At 34.8% G+C, this 20,167-nt stretch overlaps 1 protein-coding gene across 2 annotated transcripts in view; it reads left to right on the top strand.

Moving 5' to 3' along the window:
- Positions 1-20,167, top strand: part of ATP11A (ATPase phospholipid transporting 11A) — a 118,793-nt gene that overhangs the window by 80,900 nt on the left and 17,726 nt on the right. For both annotated transcript variants that reach the window (XM_066313802.1, XM_066313803.1), the window contains exons 11-25: positions 511-661; positions 1,840-2,037; positions 4,430-4,603; positions 6,019-6,182; positions 6,470-6,541; positions 8,025-8,098; positions 8,320-8,423; positions 10,135-10,316; positions 10,804-11,055; positions 12,953-13,127; positions 14,354-14,456; positions 14,723-14,868; positions 15,484-15,543; positions 17,105-17,232; positions 18,934-19,069. In XM_066313802.1, coding sequence (XP_066169899.1) covers positions 511-661; positions 1,840-2,037; positions 4,430-4,603; positions 6,019-6,182; positions 6,470-6,541; positions 8,025-8,098; positions 8,320-8,423; positions 10,135-10,316; positions 10,804-11,055; positions 12,953-13,127; positions 14,354-14,456; positions 14,723-14,868; positions 15,484-15,543; positions 17,105-17,232; positions 18,934-19,069 — 2,119 coding nt within the window. The remainder of the gene's footprint in view (positions 1-510; positions 662-1,839; positions 2,038-4,429; positions 4,604-6,018; positions 6,183-6,469; positions 6,542-8,024; positions 8,099-8,319; positions 8,424-10,134; positions 10,317-10,803; positions 11,056-12,952; positions 13,128-14,353; positions 14,457-14,722; positions 14,869-15,483; positions 15,544-17,104; positions 17,233-18,933; positions 19,070-20,167) is intronic.

Here is a 20,167-nt window from a genome sequence, read left to right as displayed (position 1 = left end):
TGTGTTCTAGTTCATGCCCATCATTAATGAAAATATAATCTTAAATGCAAAATGTTCTTCCTCTTTTTTTAGATCTGACTAGAGTTAAAGCATTACAGCTACGTAGCAAAATGTTCTTTTTGGTTTTATATTTCTATAAAAGCACTTATGGGAGTGATCTTATAATGATTCAGTGAAGTGGCATGAAAAGGTCTGCAGATGCAAGCCCAGTTATTCTATTATGATTCTATTTATGCTTTTGTTTTCACTAATATACTAGTTTTGTTAGTTTGTCACACTCATTTTGGAAACAATTATAAAAATAAAAAAATAGAAATTATAAATGGAAAATAATGTCAGTAATGTTTTTCCTTATTGAAAAAAGCACTTTGGAAGAGTTATTTAACATCTGAGCACTGTTAGACTTGCAGCAAATGTTAGACTGATGAACAAGTATAACATTTTCTAATAAACTCTGTAGTTTATATGCTAATGGGATTCTTATTGTGCCTTTTTTTTTTTTTTTTTTAGATCAATGAATGTATTTCTTGTTGTATACCTCTGTATTCTCGTCAGTAAAGCACTAATAAATACTGTTCTGAAGTATGCCTGGCAGAGTGAACCATTTCGTGATGAGCCATGGTATAATCAGAAAACAGAGCCTGAAAAGAAAAGAAATTTGGTATGGAAATAAATTATAATACCAAGAAAGTTTCTCTAAACCCTTAATTTATAGAGATTCTACCGAAAAGTATATACAGCCTGCTTTACTTACCACTCAGGCTACTTTGCTGACAGTGGTGATAGTGTATTTGTAGAAAGCTTGTATGTAAAATTTTTGCCCTTAAATTGTATGTGTGAATTAAACAGATGAGAATGTCTGCTTTAGTATAAAAATCTTCACAAAAGTGTTTTTGGAGCTGCCTGTTATTTATATAAATTACTAAAGAATTGACCTCTTGCAGAGAAATAAAAGGGCTGGAAGGAATCCCACAGCTGTTGGCAGTCCTGTAAGAGACATGTTCAAAATAATCCACTGTAGGAGTCTCCATTAAAATGCCCCTCAAAAGCTTAATTTCATATTTCTCTGTTATGAGCACTCATGGCATTGGGGAGCATCAGTCACCAGTGCCAGATGTCCTTACAGAACAAGGACATCGTCCTGAATGGATACCCAGAGGATCCAGAGCAGTGAACTGAGCCCTGCCCTGCAGAAAGCACAATATTTATTTCACTGAATCCTCCCAATCAGGCTAGGGGAAAATTTGCTTCCTTACCCTAAATCCTGTGGAGCACATGCTAGGCAGGCATTCTAGAGTTCTCATTACCACCAGCAGCACTCTCAACCTGCTCAGCAGGTTGGCTGTGGCTCCAGCAAGTCTCCACCGCTGCAAAATTGAGCCAGATGATGCACACATGTTCTGCTTCTGTTGAGAGAGGGAAAGGAAACTCTTTATTTATTTATGAAGTGCTGCCTGGAAGTTATGTAATCTGGTAATCCTTGAAGGAGTTGCTGTGGAATTATGCTATTTTTTGGACAATTTTTGCGTGCACCTGTTTCCCAAAAAGTCTTCACCATGCTCATTTGTTGCTCTAGAACTTTACAATAATGCTATGTAACAGTATTCTACACCTGTATGTCTATAAAGAAAAATACTAATTAAAAAAAGCTCTATTGCATGCCTGCTGTGATATTATAAATCATGAAGGTTTACATCCTGTGCTGAACTGTGAGCTATGAAAGGCGTTGCTTACTGATCAGAAGTTACTTGGAGAAACCAATTTGTAAATACATGTAGTAATCCTGCAGTCTTTAATGGTATGTGAAAAATCAGTATTTTCATCTTGTTTCTTTGGCAGTTTCTTCAAGCTTTTACAGACTTCCTTGCATTCATGGTTCTTTTCAACTACATTATTCCTGTATCCATGTATGTCACTGTGGAAATGCAGAAATTTCTTGGTTCTTATTTCATTGCATGGGATGAGGAAATGTTTGATGAGGATACAGGTGAAGGACCACTGGTGAACACTTCTGACCTCAATGAAGAGTTGGGACAGGTAAATTTCATTGAATGATAATATTTTTTCTACTGTAGGTTTTTATTTTAAAATTAATTCTTCAAGGTCTTTTTGTTTTGTTTTATTTTGGGGCTTTTTTCAATTAAGTGTGCATTTTCTTTAAATTTTAAATTTTCTTTAGATTTTATTTCTTAAAAATAAAATCTGAGATATTTTTATTTTCAGAATCAAAAATTCTGATTTCTCACCCAGTCAGTGGAATTCCATTAGTATTACTATAATATTAAGAGATTAACACTTCCTCTGCATTATAGAAGGAAATTATATAAGCATCTAGTTTCCTTAGATGGAAAAGTTAGATGAAAAAACCTCCTTTTTTGTCTGACTAGACTGGCACTGCATTTCCAGTGCCACAGGTCTCAAGTTTCATCCTTTAAAATGATCAATTGTTAGTCTCATTTTTGAAAAGAAATTCTGTTCTGTGTTAAGGAAGTCATCACACTGAGACAGATAACTTTTGTTTGAGAAAATATTTAAGATCTCAGTTAAAAATGTTTTCATAGGTTTTTCAAATAAATAAATAAGATGCTGTATTTCTTTCTTTTCTTAGTCAAACTTAGTAAAGCTTTTAAGGATACATATCTATTTGGATTAAGGGTGATACCAGATATTTCATTATTACAACAGACCGTTGACATTGTCTCCAGTGAAATCCTCAAAGAGGATCTGCTGAATTACGGCCTGGATGAGCAGACAGTGAGGTGGATTGAAAAGGGAGTGAACAGCCAGGAACAGAGGGTGGAGGTCAGCAGTGCACAGTGGGAGGCTAGTATCTAGCAGTGTTCACTGGGGGTCAATACTGGCTCCCATCCTGATCATTAATGATTTGGATGACTGGGGGCCATCCAGCTGAAAAGCAGCTTTGCAGTAAAGGGCCAACAAGTCCTGATGGAAATGAAGTCCAACATGAGCCAGCAGTGTGTCTTACGGCAAAGAGGGACAGTGGAATCACGGACTGCATTAGGCAAAGTGTTGCCAACAGGTCGAGGGAGGTGATGCTGCCCCTCTCCAGGCCTCACCTGGAGTGCTGTGTCTGGTTCTGGGCTCCCCAGTACAGACACATGGGCATACTGGAGGGAGCCTAGTGAAGGGTCACAAGGACACATGGTTCATGCAAAGACAGGCAGAGGGAGCTGGGACTGTCCGGCCTGGAGGAAAGAAGGTTCATGGAAGATCTTAGCAATGTACACAAATACCTGAACAGGAGGGTACTAAGAGGACAGAGCCAGGATTTTCTCAGTGGTGCCCAGTGACAGGACCAGAGGAAGTGAGCAAAACTTGATGAAACTGAAGGGCTGTCTGAACATGAGGAATCACTGTGACAAAGCAACACACTGAATGACTTAAAGACCTTTGACTGGTAGGATTTTGTAACTTTTGTGATGAAACTGAATGTAGGGGTTGAGATGAAAAAAATCCATATAAATGCTATCCACTCTGAAAAGAGTTTAATTGTGGGCATTTTATCCACAGATAAAAGATTTGGAAAATTTGGCATTTGCCTTTTCAGATTAGTGAATATTATAAAAGTACCTATCAGCAGAAAGTGTGCGTAATTAATGATGTTTTTAAGACTGAGCAAAAAATTATTTGGTTTTTCGTTTGTTCAATGCACTGCATAATTGCCATCTGATGAATTATAAATAATAGCCTTATTTTCAGTGCTTAGTTCCTTACATCATTCTCTTAGTTTATCAAATATGACGTGCATTATGTATACAATACCTACATCCAAGATCCAAAATTGAGCCAATCTAGTTCTTCTAGTTGATAGTTCAGATTTTGGTTTTATTTTTAATGTTGTTAGATTTAAGCGCTGGGGCTCATTGTAAAAGATACAGTTAATGAAAAATTCAATATTGAGACAAAATGAGTGTTTCCAGGGCAATTACAGTGCCCATGTGTATAACTGTATGTGTCTACAATCCTCATTTAAACTAAAGCAATTGTAGTGGGGAATTCTGATACTACCCTAAAGACTATTCTGACAGTAACTGATCCAAATCCAGGCATGTGCATTAAATAATAATGCCAGAGAAATGAAATTTGTATGCATTTTGTTTCTGTAAATACTTTTCTTGCAGCAGGAAAGACATTAAGAACTAAAAAGGACCTAGAGAGAAGAGGGGAAATAGGTTAAACACATCATTTACATGTGTTATGACGGAGAAGATAGCGTTGTTTGATACTCTCATAGGATAAAATCTTTCAGGGCTTATATTTCTATGAAGAAAGGTGACAATATCTTTTCTGAAAGAGCATGAAGATTTTCAAAGGAAGGTGTACCCCAGTATTAAACGCAGTTTTGTTCGGAGACTTTGGAAAATCTCTTTTCACTTTCCTGCTGTTTTTATTTTGTGCTCATTTGCAGATTGAGTATGTCTTCACAGATAAAACAGGAACGTTAACTGAGAATAATATGGAATTTGTAGAATGTTGCATTGAAGGGCATGTTTATGTACCACATGTCATCTGCAATGGACAAATCATCCATGATTGTACAGGCATTGATATGATCGATTCATCTCCAGGAAGTAGTGGAAAGGTGTGATAACTCTTTCTATGTTCTTGGTTTTTTACAATGAAGCATGAAAATTGAACTGTACTGATGAAGGGAATATTAGAAATCAAACATTCTTGAATTTTACTAATCAAAGTAGATAACTGCATAGACATTTTCATTTCCTAGTTTAGAGTAAGATGTAAAGGCTTAATGAGAAGTTTCTCATTTTAATGAAGTTGTTAAAGCTGACTTAAAACCCAAATATAGAACTTTCTCTGGTTAATAGCTACAGACACAGATAAGGTTCCTATTTAACCTTAGCTACAACAGGGAAAGCAAGAAAAGGACAAGAAAATCCTTAAAGGGGAAAATGGGGCCTTGGCGCAAACACTTATTTAGTCATCACTGAGTGAAAATGTGGCCAGTGAATGGTTTATAATCAAATAAAATTACTTTAAAATGTGACTTAATTTAGCCACATCTGAAGTGTGCTACCTACAGCATGTATGTATTGTGGATATTTTCTGCATAAAGCAAAATTAGTTCAAAGGTCAGGAGTCTTCACTTGTCAACAGGTGAACAGGGTGTATATGGGCAGGATAATAACAGCCAAAGTACAATGTATACTTATGGGCAGGATAATAACAGCCAAAGTACAATGTATACTTTTTATTACATCAGTTCACTATCATATTGTTCGCACTCACTTCATATATGCCCTTCACTGTGTAAAATAAAGTCTCTTAAAATATGTTGGTGTAGTTCAGCAGCCTTGTATCTCTCACCCATGGCCCTCAGAGTGTGGTCACAAGCTGTGCTGAGTTTTTATCTTGGAATCACGATGGCACAGACACTTTATATTTAACAGTGCAGAAGAATAGGTTTCAGACACAAAGATGTAACACAGGCAGGTATCCATGAAATAGAGTTCCCTTTCTGGTGCCAGGAGCTGTCATTGCCAAACCATCTGAAATGTTACAGGAACTGGTTGGCTGGAGCAGCCGAAGTATGTGCACTTTAGTAATTTATTTAGTTCCGAAGGGTGTACAAGCTGCTCAAGAGATTGGAATCTGTAAGGTCTGCTAAGATCTGTGCTCCAGGTACTACTACATCCTTCTGTGTGAACTCAGGACTTCTAAATTATACCTTGCCTAGTATTCAGTTAATACAAGTTGTTAAGCATAAGTAAAGAAAGAGCACCTTCAGCCACATCTAGGCACTCAGAGGAGGTAGAAGATGCACTCTGTGGGGTGTTTTGCATCATTAGCTTGACCTGTATGCAAGCCTAAGGGTACAAACAGCTGTGACACAATTGTATGGTTACCACAGGGAAAGACATGGCTCCCCCTCAAGGAGCCTGCCTTAGTCTGATTAATAATCAGCGATATCGATCACCTCCCAAAAGAAGAGTTTCCAAGTGATAACATATAATGACAACTGTCCTTTTTATTTTTCAGGAGAGAGAGGAATTATTTTTCCGAGCTCTTTGTCTTTGCCACACTGTTCAGGTAAAGGATGATGATAGTGTAGATGGTTTGAAGAAAAACCAGGTATCAAGAAGATCTTGTATATATATATCATCATCACCTGATGAAGTTGCTTTAGTTGAAGGAATACAGAGGTATGTGTGTACTTAGGTATTATATTTTTCTAAAATATAGATCTAATCACTGAAGCTCAAAATTGTTTTCAGAACAAAAATCATAATAACAAACACTAAGTTATCTACAGCTGATGGCTTTCTTAAGATGAATTAGTGAATATTCGTAGCCTAAAATCAACTAAAAACAGTTTGGAGTTTTGGTGTTGGTTTGTCATGGACTCAGTCTTAAATCATTATGACATACTTAAACCGGATAGTTACATATTTGGTGCATTCATTCTCTTGTTCTGTGTTTCATTTTACAGACTTGGTTACACCTATCTAAGGCTGAAAGACAATTATATGGAGATCTTAAATCGGGAAAATAACATCGAAAAGTGAGTGGTTAAAAATATAACAAAATAGACTGATGACAAGTTTTTGTTGATGTGTTTAAAAAACCATTGTTTCCTTACACATGAATTTTTAAGTCAGAAAAGCTAGGAACCTTGCAGTTTAGCAGAAAAATAAAGAAAATTCAGTCATTTTAATTACTTTCACTTTTTTTGAAATTATAGGCAGTATAAAATACTGATATGACAATGAAGGTGTGGTGTGGGATTTGTGACCTAATCTAATAGTTCCTGATGGTTTTATATATGGTACATAATATATTCTTAATAGAAAATGCTGTGTACCCAGTTTGTTTACAAATAATCCATAGAATGTACAGGAGGGAAATATCTGTAGAATAAATTTTGTGGACCATAGTATGAGTCAAATTTTCAATAACATTGGAATAATACAGCTTTTCTGTGATATACGCATACCCTTGAAAATTCACCTTACACTTCTTTAGATGTCTGCTAGTTAAGTCTGTTTTGTATCTGGATCTTCCTGCCTGGGTACTCTGCTAACTACACAGGGACTCTTGGGCACAAATATAGGAACCCTGCTGTTACTTTACTCCCTTTTAGGATAATATGGAGAATTTTGCCCAAAGGCTACTTCCAACTTTTTTGGCTCAGCTCGTAAGAACTGGAGTCGGCATCATTTGGTGACTCAGAAGAAAGCACTATAATCATTGAGAATTTTCTCCCAAATGCATCACAGTTTGTAGACATAGGCCTGATGTAGCTTTGCACAGGTCTGAGTTCTAGGGTGTTAAAAGAACTTAGAACTGAAGGATGTAATTAAACAAGAAGATCTGGACTGAGACAAATCCTGAAAAAGTTGGGATTAATGATTGGATTGCTTATGTTTGTGCTGGAAAAAGAGAGGCTCTCTTAAATTAACAGGAACAGGTAAGAGAGTAAATGATAGAAGTTTACAAACTGATGAAACCAAAACAGTGCAACAGGAGCTTGTGTTCATTTTTCCTCTTAGAAAGGAAAATGTGATAAAATCAAACCGTAGAAATAATGGCAAGTGTACAACCAGTAAATAGAAGTTTGGGGTTTTTTTCACTTGAATAAATTGTCAACCTTTAAGCAAGATTATGGAATTACGTCGGCACTTCTGGGAGATTAGGAATAGTAAAAATCAGAAAAAATATAAAATGAAGACTTATATGTAAGTATGCATTTCAAGTTCTAAGGCTATGTCTAAGTATTATGCATAGAAACTTACTTTATAGTCAATACGGTACTCTGCTGCAAGGTTTCTAGTCTTCTACTTAAATAAATTAAGTCGACTGTACATCAAGTATGACTGTTCATACTTAGACATCACAAGTTCTAGTTCAAGTAATTAGAAGTTAAGGGCTTTCCTTATTATTTACAACTGTCTGTTTCATTCTGTACTAGTTCCATATTCCATAGTACTCAACATAATCTTCCATGTTAGAAGTAATATTTAATTCATAATCTTGATGTGTTTCAGGTTTGAATTACTGGAGGTTTTCAGTTTTGATTCTGTGAGACGGCGAATGAGTGTAATCGTTAAGTCTTCAACAGGTAGGGCTGTCACTTTCTGTTAGATGTTTTTGTTTCAGATTTATCAGTTAAGCATTAAACACAGTCTGTGTGCCTTTCTTTATAAAATGAGGGACCAGGTACTAGCATGAGTACAAATATAAAAATGTTGTAAGAAAACATTTTGAAGGCTTATTAATCTGGATGTTTTTTGAAGAAAGTGTATTTGGTCATTTTGAATTCCATATGCTGTCTTTTTTTAGGTGATATATTTCTGTTTTGTAAGGGAGCAGATTCCTCCATATTTCCTAGGGTTAAAGAAGGTAAAATTGAGCAAGTACGATCCCGAGTAGAACGCAATGCAGTGGTAAGATTCCGTTTTATTAATCTGTTCACATGATACCAGTGTCAAAAAGAAATTTAAGTGTTCTGACCACCTGCTTTACCTGCTAACAGATTTGTCTTTACAGGCACCAAGGTTATTCTATGCCAAGGTTCACTCAGACTTTGTGGGTAGCAGTCCGTGTAACTCCCTTAATTGCATCTGTCCTCCATCTTATGTTCCAGATGTCAGTTGTGGTGCATTAGATATGCACAACTGTATGTTAAACTCCTGAAATGTTAAACCAGAGGTCGTCAGTTAGCTCCTTAGTATGGCATTTTCACAATTGTGGTTTGAATTAATTTTTGAATTGAAGAAAAGTGAAAAACTAAAAATCTCCATAAAAACTATTACTAGTTTCAGTCCCCAGCCTTGCAAACTGTGATTTGCTGCTTTGACTGCTTTACAAGCTCTTGGGAGACAGTGCAGTGATCATCCATACCTTATATTTTTGCTTGCTGAAAATCAGCTATGAGCTGGCTGATCACTTTTAAAAGTAATTCAGAACTTGGTTTTACCTAAAAGTAGTATTTGAGTTTTGTTGTGCCCAAAAATATGCAGAACTCACTGCAGTGCAGGAAAACTGCCAGTCTTACATAGCATACAATTTGCTGGCAGTCAGTACTCAAACTAAAAACAAAGTAGTATTACAGATGTGTGAGGAAAAAAAACCTCCTAGTGTCACCTGCCTTTGTTTTGAAGCAAAAAACTCTCGAAGTGCTTTATTATGCTTCACTATATGGGACAGCTGTCTGATAATTACAAGTAAAAGAAGCTAATGGAATTGAAAAGTATCTACATATCATATCCATTCAATGTCTGTCAAGAAAGAAATGCAGACCAGCACCAATTTTTTCATCCTGCATAACTGGAAATAGGACCAGCTCTTACACACAGAAGCCTCCCAAAGAAAATACCTGCATCCTGCTTTTGTCAATATCGAGACAGGGAGGTATTTTAATAGTTCTCATCCTTGGTTTGGTAATAATATACAAAGACCTACTGGATGGATTCAAGTTAAAGAAGCTGGAGTGCCATTTAAATGGTGTTGTGAGAAGCAGTAGATAACTCAGATGCCAAAACTTTACTGTGTTATAATACAGTTTTCTCCACCTTACACAATGTATATACTGCCTTTCTTACTCACCACACAGTCCAGAAGTTTGATGCAGTCTGGAACACCCACAGCTAAATTCTAGTTTTCACTTGACTGAAATGTACAGTTGGGTTTTCACTTTCAGTTCTCTTTGTGATGTTTGGTCCCTTTCTGTGCATGTGCTGCAACACAGCATCAAAATCTGTATTCCTCTTGTATATAAAGTATACTTATATATAGTAGCTGCAGAGCTACTATTTATATTACTATTATTTATTCTGACTCATCCTGCCTAATTATACACATAGGGAAGGAAGCCTTTACCTTGACCTTGCCTTCTCTTGTCATCTTATATATCCAGTTGGATCACTGAGCTGTTTTATGTTCTGGGAGATTGAGGTTGGTCCATCAGGTTGTAACTGCTTCCAGAGCAGAACAGAATTAACCTGAACCACATCCTGGTCTATACTATACTGTACCAGTCTATACCTAGTCACTTCATGATGTTCCATTTTCAAATCCTTCAGCATAAACCACCAGCAAGGAGTCTAAGAAGAGTTTTGTAAAATGCATTTTGTTTCTTTTGATTGCATTCTTTAGGAGGGACTGCGAACATTGTGTGTTGCTTATAAAAAGCTCACGGCAGAAGAATATAGCAATGTGCAGAAGCTGCTTCAGAGTGCAAAGTTGGCCCTTCAGGACCGGGACAAGAAATTGGCAGAAGTGTATGAGAAGATAGAAAGAGATTTTATATTACTTGGTGCTACAGCTGTTGAAGATCGGTTAGTTAGTACATTTCTTAGTTTCTTATGTTCAGCGATGGTGACAAAGTAATTGAAATTTTTCTGCATTCGAGATTTATTTGGGAAACCCCTTATTTGAATCAATTCCACATCCTTAGCTTACTAAAGTTACACATGGTAAATTTATAACCTAGAAAGCAAGTAATGATAGTAAAGTGTACAAAAATCAGTGTATTTGAACTGTAGACATTCATGTAATAATTTATTGAGCAAATTATAGGCAAAAGTTTTGGAGGAAAGGACTGAAAAATGGGTATTTAGGAAATAAAGGAAGAATCTTTAGGTCTTAAAAAAAATTCAAAAGCATATACTAGTTCTCTAAACATTTTTGGAGTCATTTTGTGGGAAAAATTCTTAGATCTGTTAAAATCTATTGAAATTTTTATTTGTTTATGAAAATCTTTCAATAAAGACCTTTTTCATTTCCAAGCAATTCATCAATGTATGTTGTTAATTGACTTTACAGACTACAAGAAAAAGCTGCTGACACTATTGAAGCACTCCAGAAAGCAGGAATTAAAGTTTGGGTACTGACAGGAGACAAAATGGAGACTGCTGCAGCTACTTGCTATGCTTGCAAACTCTTCCGAAGAAATACACAAATACTTGAGCTAACCACAAAGAAAATTGAGGAGCAGAGTTTACATGATGTGCTTTTTGACCTAAACAAAACTGTCATAAGACAAAATGGCAGCTTAACCAGGGATACCTTCTCAGGGTAAGGAAAAAGTTGGATTTTCAGACCAGAAGTAGGTTTCTGGGCATTTTGCAAACAATGAAATTATGACCAATTACCTTAAGAACAGCAATATGTTTCAGTTTTTGTTGCTAATGTGTAAATTATTGTATGGTGATTAAGTCTAAGCTTGTTTAGGTAAATTTAGGTTTTCAGTCATGTTCTTTATCTCATTTCTGGTACTGCTTTGACTATTAAAAGAAAAAATCACAACTGACAGTGTAATAATTTTTCCACCATAAAACTGTTAGCAATAAGTTAACAAGTATTTGTGATACTATTTTAGCAGAGATTTTCTATAACTCTTAGCCTTACAGCATAAACCTCTGGACCAGATAATTTTTCTTAGCTCTCCTTTACACTTTTTATACCCCATTAATCCAATTAAGAACATTAGTATATTCAGTTAAAGAATTAATTTTTATTCATGTCATCTGTACCCTTTTGTTCAAGTCCCATAGGCTTTACAAAGTGTGATCAAACATGTTTGTTTAACTTTCTGTGCAATGCCAGTTTCCTACATGTTAAAACTCTTTGGATTTTTGTTTTTGCCTTTATCTCCAAAGCTGGAGAATAGCACTCAGATAGTAATAGCAGGATTCTGCCTGTATGTTGAAATTCAGGCTAAAAATATTTCACTCTTAATACACCAAACATTCAGTACATTGCTTGAACATCATAATTGTACCTTTTTATTTGATATCATTCTGCACCAATGGCATTGTCCTATTTGTGCCAGTGGTAGCAAAGTGGTGAAAATATTTGGGTACTGTTACTAAATGTAGTTTACAGAATTTTATCTTGCTTGCCAAAAATAGCTTGTGTTCAAGTAGAAAAAATGGAGATGCCTAAAATACATATTAATAAATATGGTGTTTTTCTCACAAACACTGATCTTGGTGAAACCATGTTTGATGAAACCCCATGCACAGTAGTGTATAACCTTGGAACACTGAAAAGAGAATAAAAATGAGCCTCAGTGTACATTTATACAACATTCACTGTTGACCTGAAGCCTGAGGCTGCTGTAATGCAGGCAGATGCAAGGGTGCTCTGAAATAACTTGTTTGGATGCCGCAGAAAATGGTTCTTGCAGTCCAGACCATCTTATCTTCCCCCATTGTTCAGTTTATGATAAAGTGAATAAACAACTTCTTGTGACTGTGACTTTCTGTGGTTACACTTCTAGCAATGCTCAAATTACTACAGGCATACTGCTAATAGATTTTTGTGGATGAGAATATATTGTGCTATTATAGGAAACATAAATAATTACTTTATTTTTTAGTATTATAAATAAAAGTAAGCCTGTATTTGACATAGCCAGTACTCTAAAGGCAAATATCCATACTCCCGATGTAGACTGTGGCCTTATCCATCTGGGCCAGCAGGTTTTTTTAGGCATTTCTTGCAAGGCACAATTTACTTTTGTAAATGTAGACGTTTGGAAAAAAAAAATTCCTCATCAGAGTATCGAAGGTCTTTCCCTTTAACTTATTTTTTCTGAGTGTTATGGAATGTGCCACAAAATTAACTTTATTCCTGCAGCTTGGCTTACCTTATTGCAGTTCTTGGAACCTTTTCAAACCAAACTGAAAAGTTATTACTTATACACTTAAACTCACTGGTGAAGTCACTGAGGTATCAGATTTATGTATTCAAACTGGTGAAGCACTGAATATTTTCAACATAATCCAGAATTTTAAAAGGTTGTAAATGTCAGTCTTATGCAAGGAATTTCCTTTAGAAGTGTATTAACTTTGCAGTATTCTATACTCATTTTTTTGTTAATTAATTTTCATATAATTCTTATTGCCAGATTTTAAATGTGTCTGAGAATTTTGCAATGACACTTAGTTTATATTTTATCCCTGAACAGACTTTCAACTGATACACAAGATTATGGTTTAATTATTGATGGAGCAGCATTATCGTTAATAATGAAACCAAGACATGATGGGAGCTCTGGTAACTACAGAGAGATCTTTCTTAATATTTGCAGAAACTGCAGTGCAGTGTTATGCTGTCGAATGGCACCTCTGCAAAAAGCACAGGTTTGTATTTAATTTCATAATTGCTTGCTAGCTATGCACATATGTAAATATTAAGGGTTAATACTCTGTATGACTTACTATGGTAACTTAAGACACTACCATAAATTTTTGTATCTTCCAAAATGGAAAAAGTAAAAAAAAAAAAAAAAAGGAGAGGGGAGAATTTCTGCTGGCAAGCAATTTAGATAATGGTATTCTAAAACAGCACGCAGCTGTGCACCTGAATTTGATTTAGGTACATACTGTTCAAATTTTATGATTGGTATGTGCTAATATGAACCTATTTAATAAATGAACTAACTGCTCTTCTTTTAACCTGAGAAGCTTCGTACTCTTTTGCCACTACATGAACCTGTGTTACTTATTACTCCAGAATGATTTTTTTTCTCCATTTTTAACGTAAGTGGAAAGCCAAGAAGAATGCAGGCAAAAAAATGTGTGCATTATCATGTTTAAGTATACATTATACCTATATTGTTGCATTTGTCGTTTCTATCAAGTAAAACATATCCTTCCATTACTGAAACCTCTCAAGATAGCTGAAGAAATTTGAAAGGAAAGAAGTACTGGAATACACATTTCTTTATTCTTTCAGTTTGTCAAGTCATTTTCTCAGTGCACAGGAACAGCATATGTAACCCTTATTCATGTCAACAAATGTGTTTAGCCAGCGCTATAACTATCTGGAAGTTTGTAAAAGTTTTTAGTTGCAGCTGACTTGGCACCAAATTTACAGAGGTGATAATTTGTAATAGAAAGATTTGAAGTCAAAATTTTGAACAGTTTATACGTCAATAGTTTTTATGTGTATACAGAGTCCAATATATTTTCTTAAATGTAGGAAAAATTAGAACACAGATGAGAAAACAGAAATTTTTAGTCTTTAATTTCAAGATTTCTTTGAAATTGTGCACTCTGTCTCTGGAACACTGTACTGACACAGCATTAAACAATCTCAACAACATCTTGTTGTTCGGCTCTTCCTTCCTTCTGTCCCATCTCTCTCAAAGTACTTTGGAAGTGTTCAAAAATGCTTGGAACAAATACTTTGTAATATGAAGAAACTGAAATTTATGCATAGCTGTTGGATTGAGTAATTCTGGTTTTGTATTCCTTCAGAGAATTTCTTATAAAACTGTTTTGGTAATTTTTATTTCATGTTACACTTATATAAAATAAGCAAACTATTACAGAGGAGAGTTTCTAACACTGTTTTTTTTTTCCAGATTGTAAAGTTGATTAAGTTATCAAAAGAACATCCTATCACATTAGCAATTGGTGATGGAGCAAATGATGTCAGTATGATTCTGGAGGCACATGTTGGTATAGGTAAGCCTGCTCCTTAGTATATTATTTCAAGTGAAATGACGAAAAACTTACATTTTTTTACAAATAGACAGTCTCAAAGAATCAGGTTTTATGTGTTATAGGCAACTTCTAATGCATTTATCCTAGGAATTGTATGAGATACAGTCGTGGTCTCCCATTAGATCAGTACATCAGATAGCATTATTATAATAATTTTGCAATTTATGACATCTTTTTAGTAGTTCTTTAGTTATTAAATACCTTCACCTCTTTTTTGCTTTTTAAAGGAATCATTGGCAAAGAAGGTCGTCAAGCAGCAAGAAACAGTGACTATGCAATACCTAAATTTAAACATTTGAAAAAAATGTTGCTTGTTCATGGGCATTTTTATTACATTAGGATATCTGAACTTGTGCAATACTTCTTTTATAAGGTAGGAGAATGCTTATTCTAATTACATAAACCTCAAAAACTTAAATGGTAATATCTAACTATATACAGTTTTTGCAGCTAATGGTACAAACTAGCAACAATTGCATAAAGAGATTTACTTGAGTACCAGATGCAGTACTGAAATGGGATTATTGTTTTTATTCTGGAAAAGAAGAGAAATAGCTTTTATGTAGGTAGATTCTGTAATAGATGTTATATTTAAAACCAAATTTTTAATCTTATTTTTTCATGTCCTACAAATTCTATCTCAGACTGGTCTTCTTATTTCCAGTGCCTTCCAGGTTATCTCTGTAGTGTACCTCTAATTCACATTGGAAATAGTATTTGAGAATTTAGACATTACTGTGAATTAAGTTGTGCTAAATTCATTAAGGTAGTGTAGGTGATCAAGATTATTTTGGAAATATTTTAAGTGGATTTTTCTAACAGTATTACTGCAAGATGTGACTGTTAGGGTTTAATATATGTCATTTTTTCTATTGTTCCTGCAATGCTCACTGTTGTTAGTGTTAAAAAACTATGATATACATATCTATAGCATTGTATATAAATTAGTTATTCCATTTTGCTTGACAACAGTAATTTTGTTTTTCAGAATGTCTGCTTCATTTTTCCTCAGTTTTTATATCAGTTCTTCTGTGGGTTTTCACAACAGGTTAGTTGATCTTTTTCCATCAATATCATGTTATCTCTTTTGCTTTTTTTAACAACAACAAAAAAAGGATCTTCCTGAGAATTTAGTGCTAATTTACACGAAGAACATCCCTTTTGGTTTATTCAGTGGCAACTGCATTTAAGTTACAGAAGTCAGTTTTATGAATTACCATAAAGGAATGTTAAAGTCAAGGAATACAGAAATACAATATTTGGAAATGTATATACAATACAATATGGAAATGGCAGTGCAAAGTGAAATGTTTGTGGGAAATATATAGTCAGTTAGATTTAAGCCTACTGGACACGAATAGAGGAAATCCTGAAAGATGAGTAATTGAATCAGTTGTTCATTTTTAGAATCCGGAATGAAAATGAGAGAATGATCTAATCTTCTCTAGCATGAACAGGTATAAATTACAAATTTCAAATGAATAGCAGCATTCAATTAGTTGAAAAGAAAATATCAAAACTGAAATATAGAGGAAAAGTGAACTGTTGCTCACCAGAAAAATGCCATCGTTCAGGAGAAAATCCAGTATTTGCCTTCCTAAAATTTGTTTATTTTGTCTTCTCTCTTCTTCTCATCTGTGTAGAATGGATCTACCTCTTCTTTCTTCTGAATGAGAGAGCAAAAAAAAAAAAGGAATGGATGACTGAAGTTAGACAAAAAGGGTTTATATTTTCAGTATTAAATTGAGTGAGAATTGGATTTAATTGGAGGAAAATAGTACTATTGCTTTGAATTTGCTGAAAGAAAGTCCCAGGAGGAGTTAGAATGGCGAAACTATTTTTTCTGTTTTGATTTTCATTTCAAACAACCACTGAAAATTTGTAGGTTTTTATAAAGCGTTATTAGGATTTAGATATGAAAGCATGTGTTATGAAAATTTAGCTTAATTTTTATCTTTTTAAGTGATAAACATAATTTTGAATTGAAAAGGGGATTTTGATAGCAATTTTTCCAGAATGAATGATCACCAGATAGGTTTGGGGACATAAACAGCTCTTTTTGTGGGGTGACAGGGTAGGATTGAGGGTACACTGATGATACATGCATGAAAAAGCATCTCAGTGAGAAGAAGAATCAAAGACATATTGAGATGTTTCTTTGTGAAGCTTGTTGCAGTCACTCAGAGCTGAAAAACCTCTGGAGTTGTGAATATCTCCAAGTTTTATAGACATTGAGGAGATAAAAGGGGAGGGGATACATGGATGTTGTGTCAGAGTTTCTGCCTCTACAGGAATGTGCTGTTCAGTTTGGGTACTTTGAAGTTGGTATTACAGCTGAAACAGTAGGAAGAGCCAGGATGTGGACCAGATTGGTCCGTGAAATGGATTTTTTAGCTGATCTTTTTCTTCCAGGTAAATGAGATACAAGTGGAGAGTTGTGGCCTATATATGTTCAGGGGTATTTGTCTCCATTCTGAAACAATATAAGTTTGGTTTCTGCAGAAGTTCATACATTCATTTTAAATCAAGTCTCATGCAAAGGATTTAATTTTAAAGTAAGATTTAATTTTTAATATAAAGTAGTTGATTCAATTCTTTTCCATCTACAGACTTTATATGATACTGCGTATCTAACACTGTACAATATCAGCTTCACCTCCCTTCCTATCCTCTTGTACAGTCTAATGGAACAACATGTCAGTCCAGACACACTCAAGAGAGAGCCTTCCCTGTACAGGTAAAATTTAAACACTGTACGCCAAAGTTTGACTGTTCAGTTGTGGGATCCGTGTCTCTTACAGTGGAAATCCCCAGCATTTCTCTATCACAGGGATACAGTAGAATATCAGATACACTGCAACAGAAGCGTTGAAGACAACATGCATGGCCTACAAAGTACAATAGATAAACGTGTTTTTACATGCACATTTGCAAACCACACCAAGCATTTGCTACAAAGGGAGTGAGAGCAAAATAGAAATCACTGTTTAACCAAATTAAAATAGGAGATTTATTTTAGTACTCTTTATTTTCCTCCAGCCATGGGGAGGAAACATGGGGAACAGAAGTCTTCTAAAAAAAGAAAACATGCTGGGTTTTTTCTATATACATTTTATTCTGAAAGAAAAGACGACTGAGTGTTAGAATGTATCAGAGGATGTATTCTGTGTCATGTCCAGCATTGTCCTCTGCATATTGTTGACTCACTTCTGGGCATTGGAATTGACTTGTTTAGGTTCTTAGCCACTTGAAATACAGGTCTTGCCAATTAACTGCATTTGGCCATCTAAATTACGAACAGTGCCCAATTTAGATCTGTGTAGCTGCAAAGCCAATACATTTCTGGGAGGGGTAAGAGTAGGTAATCAAAGGAAAAACATGATTTGAAAGATGTAATATTAGTCAATGTAGTGATATGTTTTTACCAATGAAATTGAAGAGGAATACAAGAGATTACTGTTGCGTTCCAACAGTCACGTTTTTATTTGCTCTTTGATGTTTTGAATGTTTTTAATTTTGAAATGGTAATTCGGAAGCCTGTTTTGGTTTATGAAAGCTAGTCATTTGTTAGAGACTTGTGGGTTTTGATACCTAAGAGAGGTATTGCTAAGCTGTTTTGGCAATAGGGGTTGTTCTGGACCAAATGAGGTTATTGCTGGCCACATATGGGTTTGCACTCTGTATTGTTAGTCTCTGGGGAGAAATTACTTTATGTGGTCATCAGACAGTCTTTAAAGTTCATATGGTGGAAGTACTGGTTGGTAGTAAATGTTTCTCTAACTCAGTTTTCATTTAGTTTGTGTCCTGATATACTCTGATAACATTCTATACTATTTGCCAAGTTGATACATACCCCTTCTGTGGACAAGAACTGAAGTTGTAACACTTAAAAGTTTTCGTAGTAAGAAAATGCGTGCTAATGAAGCGTTCTGTTGTTGACAGATCCATGTATGTTTTTGTGGAAAAACATTCAAGAAACTCTATTTGACCTGAAGCTTCAAGTCAACTGCAAACCCCTTGTTTCACATTCCAGAATAAAATTCATGTTTTATTTTGTTGCAGTAGTCTGTATCCTAGGGGAAATAAAGCAAAATCTCCAGAGACCTCTAGTGTTTCCATTTAATATCTGCAATGGATCATGGCATGCACAGCAAGCACTGGAAAAGAGATACCTTTTGTAAAAAGATTGAAAAGTAAATGGGTACAGCACAGGGAGTTTGCCATTGTTGAAATAAGCAGAATTACAGGGAGCAGTAAAAAGGCTTTAGTAAGAATTAAATAAAAATAAGTTAAAAAGGCGTTTTGAGGAAGGAGTTAGATTTGAAGTGGTAGACAGTTGTAATTGGGAAATGTGGTTTTCAAGAAACAATATGAATTATCTCATTTAACTGGAATTTTCAAACTTGCTGATAGTGAACACGTTTCTTGTTTCACACAGAGATGTTGCCAAGAATGCTTTGCTGCGCTGGCGTGCATTTATTTATTGGACATTCCTAGGAGTGTTTGATGCTGTGGTATTTTTCTTTGGTGCCTATTTATTGTTAGACAACACAGTTGTGACCAGCAATGGACAGGTTAGTGTTGGATTTCATCACTCAGTGGTAATTGTTTTAATGCCAGTTGTGAAATGAACATAGATTTAATTGTTTTCTTCAATATTTCATGCAAGATGATAACTTTTTATGAGTTACAGTGAGATAGATGGGTTATCTATTTAACAAAATCTGATTTATGCAATGAAACATACCGCGTTTTAGTAAGCAGAGACATAGAATTGGACACTAATTAGGAGAAATAAATAACATAAATTACTTCTGAATTTATACAATAACTTCTCAGTTTCATACTTAACATGCATCTGATGAATATCTGTTTAATGTATCAAAAAAACTCTCAGTAGAGTAGTTATGAATGATCATAAAATATCTTAAATATAACAAGCTTTTTAATAGTTTAATTATTTTTTACATATAGCAGCTTAAAATAATCTATCTCTACTTGCTTTGCAGTCACATGAATGCAAATTTTATGAACTTTTGCATTTTATTTATTTTATCCATTGATATTTTGGTCTATTTTATTTGTGTGCTTTTTTTCTTTTTGCTACTTGCTTCTCTTCCTATCCTCAGTTAATGACAACCAGCACTCACATGGTAAGACTATTGTGGATTTGTCATGATATCCATTTCATCTTTCACTGTTCTTAAATTAAACTGTTAAAGAGCAGTAAAATATCATTTAAGCCTATAGTTAGAAATGTTCTTTATAGCTACTCTATAAGTACTTAAAATAAAAAGAACTTTGTACAAAGTATATTGAGATATATGAAGTGTGGTAAAGAACCATGAACTTTAAAAAAAGCTTTTTGCTTCCTTGCATTTTGTTATTCTGTTGTATGCTTTTCTGTAACCTACATTTTGTTGCTGACTCTCTGCTGTAGAATTTTTTTTACAGTTTATGCTATAATGTGCTTTAATGGGCTTAGAAAATGTGCTCAAAGTGAGAGGGAAGATAAACTCTACACAATTTTTTTGCCTGTACGCAACATACATTTGCTAGAAATGCAATGTTCAGGTATCATTAAAAACCACTTTTGTGACATCTGTCAGGGAAATGAACTTCTAGTGTGAGAGCGAACGCTTGTTAAAAAGCATTTTGTCTAAGGACAGAAT

This window comes from Sylvia atricapilla, chromosome 2 (assembly GCF_009819655.1).
Source record: "Sylvia atricapilla isolate bSylAtr1 chromosome 2, bSylAtr1.pri, whole genome shotgun sequence".
Lineage (NCBI taxonomy): Eukaryota > Metazoa > Chordata > Aves > Passeriformes > Sylviidae > Sylvia > Sylvia atricapilla.
Note: the sequence above shows the minus strand (reverse complement) of the source record. Positions and strands in the feature narration are given on the sequence as shown.